General features: G+C 39.0%; 1 protein-coding gene across 1 annotated transcript in view; it reads left to right on the top strand.

Annotated features, from left to right (window-relative positions):
• The window catches only part of LCLAT1 (lysocardiolipin acyltransferase 1), a gene marked incomplete at both ends in the record, with an annotated part of 82,804 nt that overhangs the window by 28,377 nt on the left and 35,597 nt on the right, over positions 1-18,830 (top strand). Inside the window, one exon of the mRNA XM_082480235.1 lies at positions 4,943-5,059. Coding sequence (XP_082336361.1) covers positions 4,943-5,059 — 117 coding nt within the window. The remainder of the gene's footprint in view (positions 1-4,942; positions 5,060-18,830) is intronic.

Genomic DNA, 18,830 nt, shown 5'->3' on the forward strand with positions numbered 1-18,830 from the left:
TTCAATTTTTTCTTTTTAAAGAGAGTTTTTTAGAGTTCTTGTTTATTCTTTCAGCGTCTGGCACCGATATCATTGGAGAGTACTTGAAGTCGTAAAAATACATGCATGCTTTTATCGCAGTTCAGTTTAAAGGAAAAGGTAGTTCTTAATATTCAAATATCAGCGCACTAGTACAAGGGGAAAAAAAAAAAAGTAGTTGAGACTTGATCAGAAATAGTTGTATTAAAGTTGTCAGAATCAGTTTTCCAGTAGGACAATGAGGGAAGTTTAGAATTCTTTTGGGTAATGTCCAACAAAGCACATCAGCCTGGACAATGTTGAATCTGTAAAAGCATGTGAGCTTGTTTGAGATGGGCTAATACTGCATACATGTTTCATGGGGAGCTTTTCATTGGGTACAAGTGTTGGAGTTTTAGTTTCAAATACTCTTCAGACTCACACGAATGCAGCTTGTTACTGCATTACGGATTTCATCAAAGTCAAATTCTAGAGATTCTTTCCTAATTCAAAACCGTCTCACAAATTAAAAATATAATTTGACTTAAAAAAAATATTGTTTGCATTATCCTCTGGTTTACAGGGGCAAAAGCAATTGAATGTCTTAAAAATCTGTGACTCAAAACTCAAGAAAATGTGTTAGCATCATTTCTTCCTCCGGTTACTTTAAATGAAATTCTGAAGTGTGGTGCTTCCAGAAAGTGCTGACTTCCTGAGCTTTTTCAGTAATTTAGAAATGTAATACATAATTTTGAGATAAATGAGGGGAAAAAAAAAGTAATAAAATGAGGTACCCTTAAATTCTTGTTCTTTTGTGTGGTTTGACAATTGCTCAGCAGTAGCGTCTAAAGATGCAGATAAACTGGTCGTCTTGTACTTCTCACCGCCCCAAAGAACATACCTTCTGAGAGGCAGCATGTGTTAGCTGAAGGAGACGGGGGAGGAGAGGCAAGTCAGTGTGAGACCAGGGGAGACAAAGCGTGAAGCAGTTCTGGATCAAGAAAGGACCCACATCACCCTCTATTAATAAACTGTCTGCTTTCCATAAAAATAGATTATTCTATTTATTTTTTTTTTTTTTTTTTATCGTAGGAGCCAATAGAACAAAGGAGTTAAAAAGCAAAATACACCTAAGAGGAATGGTGAGCAAAATCTCGGGGTGGATTTACTTGGCTTAAATGCAGTGTACGAAAGAAAATACTTGTTTCTAGAAAGCAACACTTACTCACATTTTTCAGAGAGAGAGAGCAAGAGGGGGCATTACCCGTAACCAAATGATGTGAGTGACCTTTTGGGATGGAGGAGACCCAAACTGAGTTCGTTTCCAGTCCCTGCTTCCAGAGCTGCTTTATGCAATTTGTGTTAGTTGATTGGAAGCAAAGAGGAGAACATATGTTTCCTCTTTTTAAGGAAGTGTTTCCACTATCAGGCTTACAAAAGGCATCTTTCACTTTTTTTTTATTCTTTCACCTATGAATGTTATAATCTGGACTGCAGAATGACGAGGCATCTGCACAAGTTTTTCAGTGTTGCCAGTGTAGCCTGGTCTATTAATTAAGGGTTTTTTTAAGAGGTGTTTGTTGTGCAAATCCCCTTAGGATGGAGAGGATAGAAAAATGGGTTTCTAATTTCCTGGATCAGTTTTTTAACCTCTAGGTTTCATATAATGGGGAACATCCCATTTTCTGCCCTTTGTTGAATCCAGTGCTGAGCAGGAGACTTACTCTGAATTTCCCCCAGAAGGTTTAGGCACGGCTGTCTCGCTCGGCAGTAGGCGCTACGGTACGTACATTGGATAAGGTGCCAGTCAGTGCCTTTGTTCATAAGTAACAGCAGAGCATAAAAACTGTTTTCTTCAAATGCTGAGAGTAGCGGGAGGGGGAGGAAGCGCATTATTCTTACTTTTTGGTAGAGTGAAAGCATGTCCTACCCTTGCTCTCAGGATAGCATCAAAAACCCTTTGACCTTCCTGACTTGCTATAATAAATATTGTTTAACACACAAAGACCTGTGGCTTGATAGTTGTTAGGAAGGGAAGAGGGAGATGATTTTTCCAGATGACAATGATCACTGTGTTAGCTGGGAGCGTTATTCTAGTCCTAAAATCCCATTACACTAGGGTCATGCAAAAGGGGAGGGAAACAATCTCTGTTATATAAAACTTAAGAGTCCAGAGGCAGGACAGGGATACAAATATCAGGAAATAGCCGAACAGTGTTGGCCAGTGTGCCAGTGACCAGCTGTTCACATGTTTTTAGAAAGGCATTGTAGTAAAGGGAAATTTGGAAGATAGTTTACAGATGTTTACAGTGAGTTCTTTCCAAGTGCAGGGAGGTGTGCTATGAGGAGGTTTGAAGATGATTACTTCGAGGCAATGGGCTGTGGAGGTCCCAAACCTTTTTTGCAGCATCAATTAGATCTTGCTTAGAAAACAAAACTACCCGTTTACTTTTTGATTTTCTTGTGGTGCAAGTAGGAGTGTTTTGCAAATACCAAGGAATTAGTTTTCATGCTCTCTGAAACAAAGTGCTCGTGAGCAGACATACCGAGAGGGTTTTTCTGAGTGCTCATTAACTGTGTGCAGTTTGAGATGCTTAAAACTTAGATTTATTGGTTTTTAGACTGCTTAGCTTTGTGTAGACACTTAATGGCACTTGTGTCTCAAAGCTTTGACTGTCTTGATTTGCAGATTGCAAATGCTCCAAGGTGAAACCCAAATTTGGTTATGCAGAAAATGAAGACTACACTTCCTCTGTCCGTTGGAAGAAACAATACATTAGCATAAAACTTTGTGATAAATTAATTTAAAGCATTTTACTTGAATTGCCACAGAATCCGGAAAGGAACTCTTGACTTGTACACTTTTTTGTAGGAATACCCTTGGTGATCAATGTCATTTCTTAGAAAATAGTTTAACTTGATGAACTAATAATGCAATACAATTAAGCCCAAGAGGTAGAATTTGGCTTTTCAGAGGAGCAATTAATAATTACCGGATTAACTCTGGCCTTTTCTGCCATCCCAAGTCTTGCCTATGACTTGCTTTGCAGGTTTTACCATCACAGACGTAGGGATCCTAAAGGCAAGTTCCCTTGGCTGATTCAGAGTAGTCCTTTCTCAGTGTTGAATGGAGTAGTAGTTGAGCAGACAAAAATAGATACTCTGATCATGTGGTTAAGGACATATAGTGCATATGTCCAAGGAAAGATAAATTTAAGTTACGTCGTCAAGTGTAATTTTAGTATTTCACACATTCTGTAATTTTAGCAATGCTTTTTGAAGATGTCATATTTTGAAGTATTTGTACATTTTGGCAATTTGGCAAGAATTAAATCTTTGGATTCTCTTTGCTGAATCACTTGCTTGGCTACCGTGCAACAGTTTTCCTTTCCTCCAAATCACATGATCAGGAAATCTGTGGGCTAAATCTTACGGGCTGCGTGTACGAAAAGCAGTACTCTTATGCATGGAAACAGTAGGTCACAGGGGGAAATAATACTCGGTGTGCTACAGCATTTATTAATAGGTAGATGGTCCTTTAAGCAGGACAGCCGCATTTTTTGATAAACAAAGAGCTGATGTAATTTAGGAAAAAAAGAAAGGTGTGGGAAAGTTGCATTACTGCAAAAAGGACATCTCGCGCTACTGTTGATTTGGCCACTTGTGCTATTGTTCCTTTACAGGCAAAATTATGATGATTCTAAGGGAAAGGACTTACCTATAAGTATCAGTTCTGCTGAATTATTAAGCAGCAATATGTTTTTCATTACTTTTTCCCATCTCTGTTAAGGTCAACTGTGTACACTTAAAAAAAGAGCTGTTTCTGCTTGAAAAAGATGATATATTGCTTAGGCAATGCTTTGTTTTTTAAAACACCTGTAAAACTATATAAATACGAGTTGTTTAATAGCTTAGTTGATAAAATTGATTTTTTTTTTTTTTTCCCCATCTTGCCAAGGAACATTGCATGTGTCCAGTGCCTTTTGGCCCCGGGGGGAGGCACAGCAGTACTCAGACCGAAGGGAGCGTAGCCAGCAGAGTCTCTTTGGCTCCTAACCGAGGTTGCTTGGAAGAGCCTCCTGCACATCCCCGGAGAACAAATTGCCTCCTCTCCGCTTGCCTCCGGAAGTTTTCACTTCATCGTCCGCGTTTTCCTCGCTTAGTGGGCTCTGTTAGCGACTGGCTCTGGAAAGCCTTTGTTCGGTTTTCTCGTGAGGGACTTCTTTTTTTGCCGGAGGTTCAAAACATATTTGTCACGGGGTTTAGCCGCGCCGCTTTCCAGATGCCTTGCGTGTCCTCGGCGTACAGTAGCGAGCGCGCGTATTGTGACACTGAGGCAGTTGGTCAAAAAAATTCAAACAGGGTATGTATGTGCAGCGCAGGTTGATGAGTAAAGCATGTCAAGTTCAGAAAGAAGATGTGAAATACCATTTTAATGTATTAGATTTACTGTTCCCCTACATTTAATGTTATTTTTCTGAAATAAGTTTAACGTGGTTAAACATTGACATTAAGGTATTTCTGAACATAATATCAAACCTACGTTACTATACATTGGGCCTTTCGAGTTAAAAAAAAAATCATAATCGAGCCAATTAACAGATTTTGCTGTGAAATGGGTATTAAAGCGTACAGGGAGCTATTAACAGACTTTGATTTATCAATTTCAGATTGCATTTAATAAATATGACAGATGTACTGATTATTCTCTAAGATGAAATGAGAGGGTAAAAAGGCTTTTCTTGCAATCCACGTTGCTCTTCCTCATGCCATCCTACTGCCAGCCGAAAGCCCACTCGCAGTCTGCCTCCACCTGAAAAGCTGTTGCACATTCCTACTGTGTGAACTGCTGTTGTACTGTTCCTGTCCTATAATAATTGTATTTAATTCTTGGTCTACGTCACGCACGCTAATAGAGAACGGTGCTTTTTATTCTCTCCTGCAGCCAATACCAAAGCCCGCAGTAATGAATTCGCTGAAAAGAACGGACTTCAAAAATACGAATACGTCTTACATCCGCGAACTACTGGATTCACTTTTGTGGTTGAGCGTCTACGGGAAGGTAATCCTGCTCTGCATTTATATGTTCTTTTTTTCCTTTAAGATAACGAATCTCACCCAAGCTGTTGAAGCTGATGTTCACAGAGCTGCGTGAAACAATTTCAGAGAAACTTTATGTATCCTGACCACAAAAAAAAGCCCTTGTTCGCAACCCCACTTAGCATGATTGTAACATGGAGAGATTTAAGGCAGTGGATAACAGATACTAATGTCATCGGGAGATATGCAGTGGATGAAAACAACCTTTTCACATATATATATATTTTTTTTTGGTAATATTGTAGTTTGTTTAGCAGTCTACCTCAGAAATACAGCGGAAAAGATCCCAAGGAAGTTCAGCCTTATTGTCTGTACCAGTCCCTAACCCCAGCTGGGTGGTTGACACCGAACGCAGAGAGATGTATAACACTGCGCTCTCTGCAAACCTCCTGGTTTTAAGCCCGAGAGCCGAGACAGCAAGTTGCGATGTTAAATGGAGAAGGCGAATGCACGGCGGCACGCAGATGCAGCAAGGCAGCTGCCCACTGCTGTCGGCTTTTTCAGGTGGTGGTGGTGACTTGGAGAAGCTGTGTAACATCGGAGTTGTGCTGCTTGGGCTTGGCAGAGGGGTGGCGAAGAGAATGCACGATACTTGCTTTCTACCTAGAAAGGGTCTTCTGTCCCTGTATTAATCTGGGGGTAGCTCTTATTATCAAGGGAAGAGAGTATAAAGATCTGATCACTTGTTAGATCAAGATGTCAGCGGGTTGTTTTGGGAACGGGCGTTTCGATGAGATTTGAGGCCATAACAGTGTAACCATTAAATGGTTCTGATGTGGCAGTGATTCAAATACGGATGAGTGAACGTTCGCAGGATATGTGAATGTACAGTTGAAGAAAATAGACGTGTAGCGTAGATATGAAGTGACTTGTTTATAGGCTAGTTCTTCAGGGAAAAGTGATTCTAGATCTTTAACACGTGCTGGTTGTTCTGACTGCCAAAGGAAGAAGTTTGAGATTATTAAAAAGAATAAGGGGCCTGCTGGTAGGTTTGGTTTTGTTTTTTTCCCCTTGCTGGAATCCATGCTTGGATTTTAGGAGCAGAGCTGGCTTACATTTTGCCTGATTCCTACTAAGCAAATATCCTAAAATCACTGTAAACACTTTGATATTTTGTCCAGCTGGACAACCCTAGCTGTACCGTGTGGCTATTTGACCCTATTTTTATTAGACATTCAGTGGTGGACATCTTAGATTTTCATCTGTCTTGAATGTTTATTACTCAATTTGCTGTAGTAAAAAATAATTGCCACATATGCAATTTCAAAAGCTTGCTTTACTCAAAACTTTTCATCGCTAGGTTAACTTAGTGCATAATAATATTTCTAGCCTGGAATAATTTTTCAGTTAAAGGAACGTTTTCTGCTTGAAATATTATCAACTTAAAAAAAATAATTCTGTATTTGCTGCAGAAACGAGCTTTGTGGTTATGCAGTCATTTTCTAATTTTATAAAAATGCTTTTCTCTTCTATTGCTGTATGAAAGATCTATGGAAATTAGACTATTGGGTTATAAAAAGGAAAATATTTGATGCTGATTAACTGTTTTTATGCACTACAAAGCTGGGGAAAAAACGAAAACATGTCTGGATGATTTTTTTTGTCCAGTCTTTCAAATGTTGCTAAGTCCTTTTTTTTATTTAAGGCAGGCAACTATTGTGTGAAATATTAACGTCCCTTTAGCATTGAATTTATAGGTATTGGATGCCTTGATAGGCATTATAAGCTTTATGTATTATGACCGTATGCTATTATGTAGTAAATTATGTGTCAGAAGGTAGTTCAACTAGCATTTTAAAATACTTAGTTATTACTTACTAATTTAATAATTGTTTTTCAATTATTTGCAAGTGTGACAAATACGGACCATTTGTGTTGATGTTTTATTTTTATGGACAGCCTAACTGTAGTTGCTTGACCTTAAAACACTTCAATATATAATATACCTGCATATATATATATATATTATTTTTTTTTAATCTGTACATTATAGATGTCCAGGTAGATTTTGAGACACAGATGGTAGAGTTGGTACCTAGCATTATTGTGCAGCTCTGGTCTCACTTATTTATACTATTAGAATGCCCTTTTTATAATTCTGATTTCTGATACTAGCAGTAATAAAGCAAACCAGGATTGTTAAGGATATGGTGTTACCATGAGTCCCTGTTTCTGGACTGTCCTAATGCTACAACAGTAGCAATAACTATAAAACCAGACTTGTTTCCTTTTTTCCTGCTCCGAGCTGCTAGCACAAAGCAGTGCGTGTGACTTTAACATGCAGTAGGGAGTGGTGGAGATTTTAACATCATGTTTACGTCTTTGAAAGTATTTTTGTGCAGAGATGACAACCTTACTGCCCTATAGCTCTCCTGTGAATACATTTTGGCTCGTGGCTGTTTTCCATTCCTGAGGCTCAAGTGTCTTTACTTCAGGCCTGAGTACATTATTTTGCTCCAAAAATAGGTTGATGAAGAGAGGGGGAAAATGTCATTAGAAGTTTAACTGCTTTTCGAATGTTGAAAAAACTAATTTAATTTGGCAAGAACCCTGATTAATATGCATCACAAGCTGTAGCATGAAAGAATTACCTGTTATTACATAAAAATAACTGTTAGCGGCCCTTCTGAATAGGAAATGAAGAATCAGGAAAAAACAGCCTTCAGTAAAATGTTGCTTGTATCTCTGCAGAGAGTTTCTTCCTAGAAGAAGCACTATCTGCGCCCTGACAGCATAATCCGAGCAGTTACCAGTCCTTTCCTTTCCGTAGGTGGCAAAAGCTTCTGAACCATGTGACTGGATTTTTGCCAATGATGACCAACACTCAAATTCCTCCAGCTGCCTTCTCTCTCTTATATGGTCATTATTTCAACTATTTGATCTCTTTTGCCCATAGATACTGCTGTGATGCTTTCTAAGTCATTGCTGAGATTATGAAAGCTAAGAAAACAAATATCTATATAACCTTCACCAAAAAAACCAATAAAAATTGTTTAGGCAATACATCTCCTTGGGTTTTGAGTCTCTTACCTTTTTTCACCACGTTCGAGCTCTTCATGAGAAGTAGCTCTTACCTCCTGAGCTGACTCTTCTAAACAGAAACCCAGGTAAAAGCTGACTGGTTTTCCCTTTCGTTATGCTCAGGTGCCAAGACACCGAAAATGTTATTTTACTTGTATATGATCACATTAACTGTTTTCTCATTCATATAAACCTTAGAATCACCCAAGAGTAAACACAAACTGTGAACGTTCTGTAGATGTATAATTAATAATCTGCTCACTAGAATAAGAACTGAAGTCGTTGCTGCTTTTTAAGCAAGAGAAAGACATACATTTGATTCAGCATAGATTTTGAGAGAAGTGTGTTCCTTTGGCTCAACAATAATTTTAAGTAGAATGATTTAATATAATGCCATTGTTTGTGCACGGTAAGAGAAAATACAGTACAGATATGAGAACACAAAGAGGGAAAGACCGCATGGTAGCTGGATAAGGTCAGCTTGCTACCTGATACACAGCATGGAGTGTTACCTGAAGATGTGGAAGTGAGTAAGAGAGGAACAAAAATTTCAGGAAGGACTAATGAAGATGGAGAAGTATTAAATATACTTAGGCTAAATATAGCTTAACAAAATACATGTGTTTTTCACCCCTGCAAGAAAATCATCCTTCTTGGGAGCAATTATTGAATTTCTAGTCAATTGTCTTTGCAACAGACAAAGCAGGTTTGTGAGGTTCTTCATTAATCTTTACTGATGAATGTTACTCAAAATAGCACTAGCCTTTTTTCTTAACGTGCTTTAAAGTTTGCTTCTGCAAATGTTCTGGCCCTCATCTATCAAAATACTTGAAGAAAGTGTACGCTCTCAATTATTTACACATTCACTTAGTGCTGAAGCACATTTGATCACTTATTGTGGCAGCCAGAGGAATTACCCTGTGGAAGGCCAAACCTTTGTTGACCAAAGTGACCACTGGAATGCCACGTACGTTATCGCATCTGTTTAGTTGGCTATTGATAGGCAGCAAAGGGAAATAAAATAGTTGATTTGCTTCTTTCTAATTCTGTTCACTTGATCAAGTAATTTGTCTTGCCTCAGCTGTTAGGAATCCTGGTTTCTATCGGCACCTGGTGAAAAATTACTAGAGCTTTATGCTGTATTTCTTTGGGGAACAAAGGTGAGCATTTTTTTGGAAAGACAGTCAGAACATGATGAGCAACAGAAAATGAACTCTAGACACTAAAATTAAGACTGGTCATAATTTATTTTTTTCATGTCATCATTATATACCTCTCTAGCCAACTCGTCAAATCATATCTAATCCTTTTTTAAAGCCTGAAACTTTGAATAGATGTTATGTGTGGAGTCATATTTGGCAGAACTTGGGTTAAGGCATCTCCAGTTACAAAATATGAGACTTTGAAAATGACAGGAATGTGCAGGAATTTAAATAAGATTTTTATATAAGCATGCCTTTAACAAAGTTAATTAAAAGCATTTCTGGTTTATACAATGCTCTTGAAGATCTAGTTTGTGAGATCCTTCTATGAAAGGTCAGGAGGTTACTCAGAAATGCAGTATAGCTTTCCAGGCCTGGTTGTATTTTATAAAGTTTTTTTCTGAAGTGCCAAATGACATTGAAAGTTCAGATGGCTTGAATGTTCGGTTTCCAAGAGGTGGAAAATAATACTAGTTGATTTGATTCAATATTGTCCGGATTCATTGAATTACATGTATTATCTTGGCACATCATCTGTAATTGTAGCCAAATAGTCTGTCAAGAGAAAATAGTTGTTTACAAATGTTTTCTTAAAATTGCTTCATGGCTTTTAAGTATTTTCTCAGGATTAAATAAACAGTAAGTGTTAAGACAGAGCTGAGGTTTTAAAGCATCATTAGAAGATAATTCATACTTTCGCAGACAACCATTTCTGCCAATGTTAAATTTTAACTGACCTCTTTTTGATGCTTCCTCTGTACCCATCAACAGTCTTTAATATCTGGATACATTGGACTGGATGTTCCTATTATGGGCTTTATATTTTACTGATTGTACAGTATGATGAAGAGTCAGAATTATTTGCTGCCTTATAGTATTTCAGCTTCAAATTTATTTCTGGTTCGTAATTGGCCAACTCAAAAAAATCTTGCAGATAACAGCTGCCAACTACAGCATCCTAAAAGAAAAAGAGAAACAAATTTAACATGCTTGCCTTCATTGCATAGCCTTATTGATGAAAGGAAGCAGGGATTCTCATCCTGTTTTCATGATTGATTCAAAATTGATAGTTTCGCCCCTAAATAAATGTTTATATATATACAACCAGAAATCAGTCTGTATCTTCTGCTGTTTACACCCGAGTTTTACAGTTGTACAGCATCGCAGTAATTGCTGGTGAGTATCCCAGTCTGTTTCATTGCTAGGGCAGGAAGATTGTACTTAGGTGTTCGATCCAGGATATATATATCTCTGTAAATATTTTAATCTTGTGACGCTTATTAACTATTATGCAGGTTCTGTACGCGTTTTGGGGAGCTATAGTATCGATGTATGTGTATTTACATACTTAACTCTTAATGCCATTTATTTGGGTTATGGTACAAAGTGATTGTGTGGCACTTTCAAGCTAATAATCTAGGGAGACAGTTTGCGATTTGCAGATTAATGTATATCTACGACCGTTATTAAGAGATGATGATCAGCACTTGAAAGCTGGCACATATGGTTCGGTTGACTTTGCTGGGGTGTGAAGTAACCAAACAGTTAGGCAAGCAGGTCCTTGTACGTGGCATCCGGGTGTCCTCGCTGTGCGCGGAGAACATAGTAAGCTCCTGTATAAAGCCCTAACTAGCTTAGGGACCGTCTTTAGGAGATGATTTTTGTCTTGAGCCCTGCAGTCGTCACATGAGCTGAGGTGCTCAACTTTGACGTGTTTGTGTAAATGGTGTTCAAAGTTGAGATTCTCAATTTAGTAATTCATTAACGAGACCCTCCAACTTGAAGTAGCCAGAGTATGTTAGCTCCCAGAGCTCTTTTCTTACTCTGAAAAGAGAGAGGTTGGTGGCTGCTTTTATGAGTGGATGAAATGTCAATGAGGAATGCTACCGTGATAGTGCCAAAGGTTTGACTTCTGGTGCTTCTCTCTGCACAGTTACGTCTGGAGCACCTAGAGCTTACAAGACAGATGTCATTTGTTCTATCAAATGTAAAACAAAGTAATGCCAATTTAAGTGTGTTATATTTGGGTTTTTTTAAGGGAAAATTGATGCAGGTGTAAAATTAAGGTCCGCAATAGCCCTGTTCATTGACTGAAATGCTGAGGCTGTGGTGGGCAAGGGCGTATGAGGGAATGAATGGCTGTATGTATTAAATACACTGCTTTCTACTCTGATACACAAAATTTGTTTCCTCTTCACATAAATATTGGGTGAGGCATGCAGGTCTCGGTCACAGAAGTGTCTGCTGAATTAACTTCGAGGGGTTTTATGTGCTCAAACTGAACCGCGTAAGCGGGACGTCAGCAGTTTTCAGGTTTGTGCCTACTTTGTCTTCTGTGTAACAGAGGTACAGGATGGAGAAAGGCCCCGCATCAAATGACAGTATGGGTTAGATCCGTTGTTTTAAGGAAAGCTAGCCTCCCTCTTTGTGACTGGACAGATTTCTGACTCCCAGAATGATGTGCTGGGCCACTGCCAAAATTTCTGTGGGTTTTGACGAGGCCAGAGCTTGCACACTGACCGGCACTGCCACCTCAGAGCAGCTCTCGCCTGTTTGTGCTGGTTGCTCGGTGCATGTGTAAACCAAACCCAGTCTGTTTTGGAAATAGGAAAATATAAGTGGCCACATGAGCATTAACTTCAGGTCCTCAGTCAACTAATTTCACCCGTATATCCGTTGGATTTGCAGAGATTAAGCAGCAACTCTAAACCATCATTCCTCAATGCAAGGAAATTCTTTCTTCCCGATTTTTTTTTTTTTTTTTTTTTCCCCTTTCTCTGTGCACGTGTGCCTCCCAGAGTCATGTTACTAAGTAGACTGATACTCAGAAATTACACAGCTATTGTGAAAGAGCTTTGAGCGTTTTTTTAGCTGAAAATGCAGTATTAGAGCTTCACTGCTTGCCATTATAATTGAACTTGTGCTTTTATGAGAATTGGATCCTGTGCATTAAATAGCATAGCCTATGATATAGAAATATCAGTTTATAAAGTGAAGCTTGCATGCCTTTTATGCCTTTTGTGTGTTGGTGGAAAATTCATAACAAATTAGTTAATTAAAAAAAAAAACAAAGACCTTGTTCAAAACCACACTTTTATCGCTGGGCATGTCTGTGAAATTCAGCAATGCAGAAAATCGGGTGCAGGCTGTTGTGCTTTATTGCAGACGCTGACAGTTGTCTCTGTAATCTGGAACATGGGAAAGGGCAGCTTGACTTTTTCCAGAATCATCTTAACCGTTGATGATTACCATATCTTGCAAACATCTGCATGTGTTGGCTTTGACGTACTTCTCAGAATGAGCACCAGCTTTCTGTTAGATATTTTCTGGCCTTTGGTACATGCGTTGAAGTTTCTGTTGCTGTCTCTTCTTTCATGTCTTACTGGAACAGTATTCTGCACTACTTGCCCCAGCTCTGTGGCAAACAGTTCGTCGTTTCGGTCCTCGTGGGAAGGATTTGGTTTTCTCCAAACCACTCTCTTCTCTCGGCCCCCATCCTTTCCTCTTTCCGGCCTCCGTGGCTTTTGAGAAGGGAGCGCAGTCTTTCGCTGGAGGGTTCATGGTGGATCCATGTAAGAGTCGCTACCTGTAGTGCTTACAGGTTGACACGTTGTTTGTGTCGCCCACGTATCCATGGTGCTCATCGGCAACATTTCAGGTTTTACGTTCTAGAGCCTATCAAGACCCATCTACTGAAATAATCTCCTTACACTCTCTTACATGTGAGTCATGGCTTGTGACAAGCAGATATACCATGCAGTGGATCGTTTTCCATTTGCCTCCTCGCAGGTGATTAATAGTTGCTGTGGTAACCATATTGAAAAGTTATTATTTGCCAGCAGTTACCCCACAGCGGTATTAGAAGGTTTCCACTGTTTTCCCTTAACTCAGAATACACAGTATCTGTGGTAACGATGTGGTAATGTTTGGCGAATGTGGACGTTTTTAATTGCTTCAACTGGAGGCCTGGAACGACGTTAGCTCATCAGATCACATACGTAGAAATGAAGTTTGGCCACAGATGAGTTCAGCAAAAATGATTGCTCAGTAAAAACTAGAATTATTCTCTTCAGAATTGAAAATATGTTCCTGCTTTTGTTTTAAATCTAATGTTTATCGCCTCTTCGAGACATTTTTAAACAAGGTTATTCTGGTTGTTTATGCGCTTTGGCTAAGCGGTGGACGGAGAGCGTGCGTAACAAGGTGTATCTGCTGGTCTAGACTTGGTCAGCATCTCTCTGGGTGTGCATTTTGAAAGGTCAGTCAGCTGACTGGAATATTTATTTGGTTTGGCTTTTCCTATAGTGATGTTCACAGCAGCGCAGTAAGCGTAGCACAGGGGCCTGCAATACCCTTGGGGCTCCCCTGAGTCCGTTTTCTGGCCTTGTTCACTACATCCTTGTGATGGGCTTGATACTGGTAAAGTATACCGAATCCTTGTCCTGGTTTGTCAAGGGCATTTGGGGGTTTGTGTCAGAGTACTGAGCTTTGTGGTTGTTTTTAAAGACTTCTGGCTGCAGGACAGACGATAGGTGAGCCTGGAGTAAAGTTCGAGTTTACTAATTACTGCTCGTTCTTGTCAGCCAATGATCCGTGTTTTTGCAGATGATGTTGGTTGGACTGGTAGTGTATTTAATAATTGCTGAAGTAGAAATTAATTCCTATAAACAGAGGAATAGTATTGATATCTGTTTATTTCACATGGCATTACCAGACGCTCTACTCGGCATACCCGTTTCTTGGCTCTGTTTATTACTAAAGCGGATAATTGCTTCAGGCAGCCTTGAGTAGAGAAGAACCTAAACATACTTTTTTCAGGACAAAATACTGCTTCAGTTTCAGTTAGGAGATGATGTTTCCTGATGTGTTTTATTAGAAAAATGGCAGCGTCTACAGGCTGAACAGACTAATCCCAAATCAGAGTCCCATTGTAGAGGAGATTCTCAGTCATATTTGATGGATTCCCCACTCTTCCACTTTTTGCAGATGCTAGCTGTTTTCATTTCCAGCTGCATAAAAGTTGCTGCAAATGTATTTTGTGTACTCCTGATATAATTTTTCTATATGAGTAATTGCTGGCAGGGGAGAAGGTCCGTGGAGTATCATTTCAGTTACTGGAAATGTTGGAACCCTCAAGCTGTTCAGATATAGCCCCCAAATCTGTGAGACGGTAATACAACTTCCAATCACCTCTGCCGGCAAAATTTGCTGCTTATGTATCATTAAACCTTAAGTAGTTTGTTTCTTTCATTCCTTTCTGCTGTTGCAGCTTCAGCTCTTCTTCCCTTTGCCCTCCTCCCAGTCCCCTGCCATTATTTTCAGGGCATACAAAAATTAGCCCAGCATCATATTTTCCCGAGCTGACTCTGATCCCTGAGTTTGGCAATCATTTGCGAGGCTCTGCTCCAGAGATGCTGAGAGCAGTACCACATTCATGAGTCCTGGATGTTGCTATGGTACTGATACTGAAAAACGAAAAACATAAGAGGGCAGAGGAGCTTGGGAAAATTTGTAGTAGAGTACAAATGCTTTTTAAAATAGATTTTTATCAAAACATAAACTTCAGCATAAATTCAACTCTTCACCTCCTTTATCACCTTATACGTAACCTGAAATATTGCTGTCTTTGGGACTTATTTTGTCAACCTTTTCCTGAACTGCAGGATTCTGGAGGGCAGGAAATAAGGTCTTTGCTCTCAATGTTCTCACCAAACATGGATAGATATAGGAAGGGTTTCCCTTAACTGGCATCGTACGTAGGCAGTAATTTGAAGTGTTGTACAATGTGAATTAACTATTATAATGAGGTATGTTACAGATTACAGATGTAAAGTTTGAATATATTTTCCCATAAATTAATTTTTCTGTGGAATGGCTACCAGTTAAGAATTGGAGAACTGGTTTTAATATACATTCAGTACGGTAGCGTCTCTCCTTAATCTCATTTCATACTGTTAAAAGCTAATAATACCTTAAAATAAGCATCTCTGAAATGCATGTCATCTATATTTAGACTTATGCAAAACTGTGATTTTGTTTGCGTTGGTAGTCATTGTTGACCTTGCAGTATAACAATAAAACTGAGTGCTCTTGATGATTATAAAACAGTTCCAGAAGCGAGGACCTGAGCAACCTTCTGGCTGGCTTGTTCCAATCACCGGTCCTTCACTGCGCTGCTCTGAAAGGACCCAGCCCGTCCTGATGGTTTCTGGCATTACACAGACAATAAGGACATCTATTAGGAGAAAAGCATAACATGCCCAATAAATAAAAAGAAGAGAGACATTTTCAAAAAGGCTTCAGAGACTTTGGAATTTGTGAGCAATGGCACATTTGCATTGCCTGGAAGTTGCTATGGGTACTGATGTTGAAAGTCAAACACACAGAGAGCAGACCTTAGGGACGTAAGTCCCATTTAAAATCCTGTAAGAATTAACGTTCCTTAAATCTGCGTGGATGCTTTTGGAAAAAATCATCCCTCAAAAGGGTTCTTTGCCTAAGTGCTCTTCAGGTTCCTCCTGTCGGCAGCACCGCTGTGATTTACCCAGTCCTACTTCTGCCTTCACTTACCCAAAAAAGCATTCCTTCCAAAAGACCTGAAAGCTCCCTGGCTTCCTCTGCCAGCCTTTTGCTTTGCCGCTCTCATAGCGTGGATCAGAGAATTAAATGAAACATATGCACAGCAGCTATGTGGTTCCTTCTCTCCTTCCCATTCTTCACATACTATCGGCTAGGACTGTGTCTTTTTGAGGCAGGTGTTTTGGTTTTGTGCGCCTCGAACAACCACCTCGCTGGTGTATTAGCATTGTTGAAGCAGGTAGCAGTTAAGCTGCAGCTGTCTCAAATAGTGCACTCCGCATGTCCACAGCATTGCAAATATTTAATAAACCTGTTAATAATACATTCCAAACCATACTGAGAGGCTGTGGAGATTCATCAGGATTTATGCTACCTGTGGTGCTAACGAATTCAGTTGACATTACACACTGAGCCACGCACGTAAGCATGCACTCAATTTTAAAATATATACATAATTTCTGATTTATAACAGCGGTGTTGTACATTAGGAGAGAACATTTTCAAAGGATTATTCCCCTCCTTGAAGGGATGAATTCTCTTGACTTTCAGTCTTGAGCCTTTCTGTATTCTGGCACATGTTGTAATCAACCGGCAGCATATTCTTTTTCACATCATCTTGTTTGGATAGCAGCGGACAGCACAGAATTCATTAAAATCAAACAGCCAAATGCTGATGGAATATAATGAGGCTATGACTCACACGGTGGGTTTCTTCCTGTAAGGTGGGGTATATTGTGTATATGCTAAGCTGCGTATGCGTAGAGGAGTTCTGGTGGCTGATTTATGTCTTAGTTGGCAAACTGTCTAGGATAAGTATCATATTCTAAAAGCTTGTTAATATAATTAGAGAAAACAGATTTACTTAGCCTTTGTGGATTTATGCAGCAAGGATATATCCCCCATGATTTTTTACAAGCGGAATGATTTTTCTCTGCCACTCCCGAGCTGACCGAAAGCACCGTGGCCAGACTAGGGCTGCTTTACACCCAAACTGAAGAGATTGTGCTAACGAAGCCAACGTGGGTTTCAACTAGTCCAGAATACGAGCAATCGATCTCACTAAGTCTGCAAAATATTCTGGGGCATCCCCAAGCCAGTGTAGCAGTGTTGTGCAGAATGATTTCACTGACTTCTTGCTAGAGGTCCATTACCTCCTGTTAGCTCCTCAAGAGGAGGAACTCAACTGAGTATGGCCACGTGGCTTGGAAAACATTCCAGGATCCGCTATCGGAATGCTGACTCTTGACCTACAACTCAAATAGCCTCATCAGGCACTGTATCTTTTCAAAGTAAAACAGAAGAAGAGTGTTGGACATTCAGATTGCATAACTGAAATGCTGAGAAATAGGGATTTCAAAAAGTGAGATTGACTGCAGCCCTCTTGTGGTGTATGCTTTTGAGCAAGACAACAAATGTGTTTTGCCAGTCTGCTATTTCCTTTGCTTAGAATGGCAAACTCTTAACAATATATTTCGTGCTTTTTCCTTTCAAATGAAAGAAAGAAAAAATACGTCAGAATGGAGAGCTTTTACCAGCAGGGCTCTGAGGTGGTTCTCTTATGCAAGAAGCTATGAAGGAGTAAAGCAAATTCCATAATCGGCAACATTCTCTGGACTAGCCCGAGGGGTGAACCTGAGGAAATGAACTGAGTTTCTTCCTATGAGAAAGCTGGCATTTACAAGTATCTGGTTATAATTCCAGAAAAGTTGCTTTCATTTTCAAAAGTTTTCAAATTTTTCAAAAATTCTTTTACAGTTGCTATCTTAATGTTGTTTTCCCAAAATATTTTGCTATCTAGAAACACATTCCTAAAATATTTTCTTTATTTAACAGAAGAGTTGTGGCAAATAGAAAAAGATGGAAGTAGTGGAGGTAGCTGCAAGTAAGGGGGGGTTGAAGATGTATACTGACAGCAGATTCTCAAATCTGTATCTTACAGATACAATAATGTGTTTTATATCTATGAGTAAGCCTGAGTATGCTTTATGAAATGGTGCTATATCAAATGGGATATTTGAACGTGGTTACATAATAAGCATCTTCTAGCTCTCAGATTTCAATCTTAAAAAACAAACAAACAAACAAAAAAAAAAACCCAAACAAAAAACAACCAACAAACAAAACACAAAAGTTTTTTTTCTAATTTTCAAGTGATATGTTTCTTTGACTTTTGTTACTAAATTCTACTTCTACTTTATGGAGCAGAAATGTCACGTTGCCTTTTCCTCCATGGAATTTGATATGTACATCTGGATTTAGACAAAAATCAAGAGCCGTTATCTTGAAAAGGAATACCAGCATAGTTTTAATCCCACAAGTATGACACTTCACAAAAATGTTTCTCTGAAAAAAACCCCAACCCGCATTAAGAAACCAATTATAAACAAATAAGAACATGAGCAATATGCTGGTCAGGCTTTTGTCACAAGATAAACAAAGGCTATTGAGAACTGCATGTAAAATATATTTTGTCTGCTACTTAGCACGCGCTGTAGCTAAAATGGAAAATTCTGTAGAGCCGAATGATAGCACTAAGTGAATTGGCATTTGCACTTAGTTTTCCAGTGGTTTGGCGGTATTAATAATGCAGCAGAAGGACAGGATATCCTTCAACTAAGTCAGTATGAAAAAAGGTTTTCATTAGCATTACAATGAACTCTGAGAACTAGGTATTCTTACTCATTGGAAAAAAAAAGGTTTGAGGAAGCAAATTTCGTGTTTGAAAATGTTCGGTGAATTTTGGAGAGTATCTAAATGTGACTATTATCAGAAACTGTTTTTAGGATAGTGTAGGGATAAAGTATCTTTCTCAGGCTGTTATTGTAATTCATAAGATGTTATTTTCAGCAGTGTTTATTATATAAAAGAATGTTCGGAACCAGATAAATACACTAGGGAGCCTGGTTAAATAGGAATAAACCAAAGGAGTTA

This window comes from Vanellus vanellus (genome assembly GCF_965231255.1).
Source record: "Vanellus vanellus genome assembly, chromosome: 3".
Lineage (NCBI taxonomy): Eukaryota > Metazoa > Chordata > Aves > Charadriiformes > Charadriidae > Vanellus > Vanellus vanellus.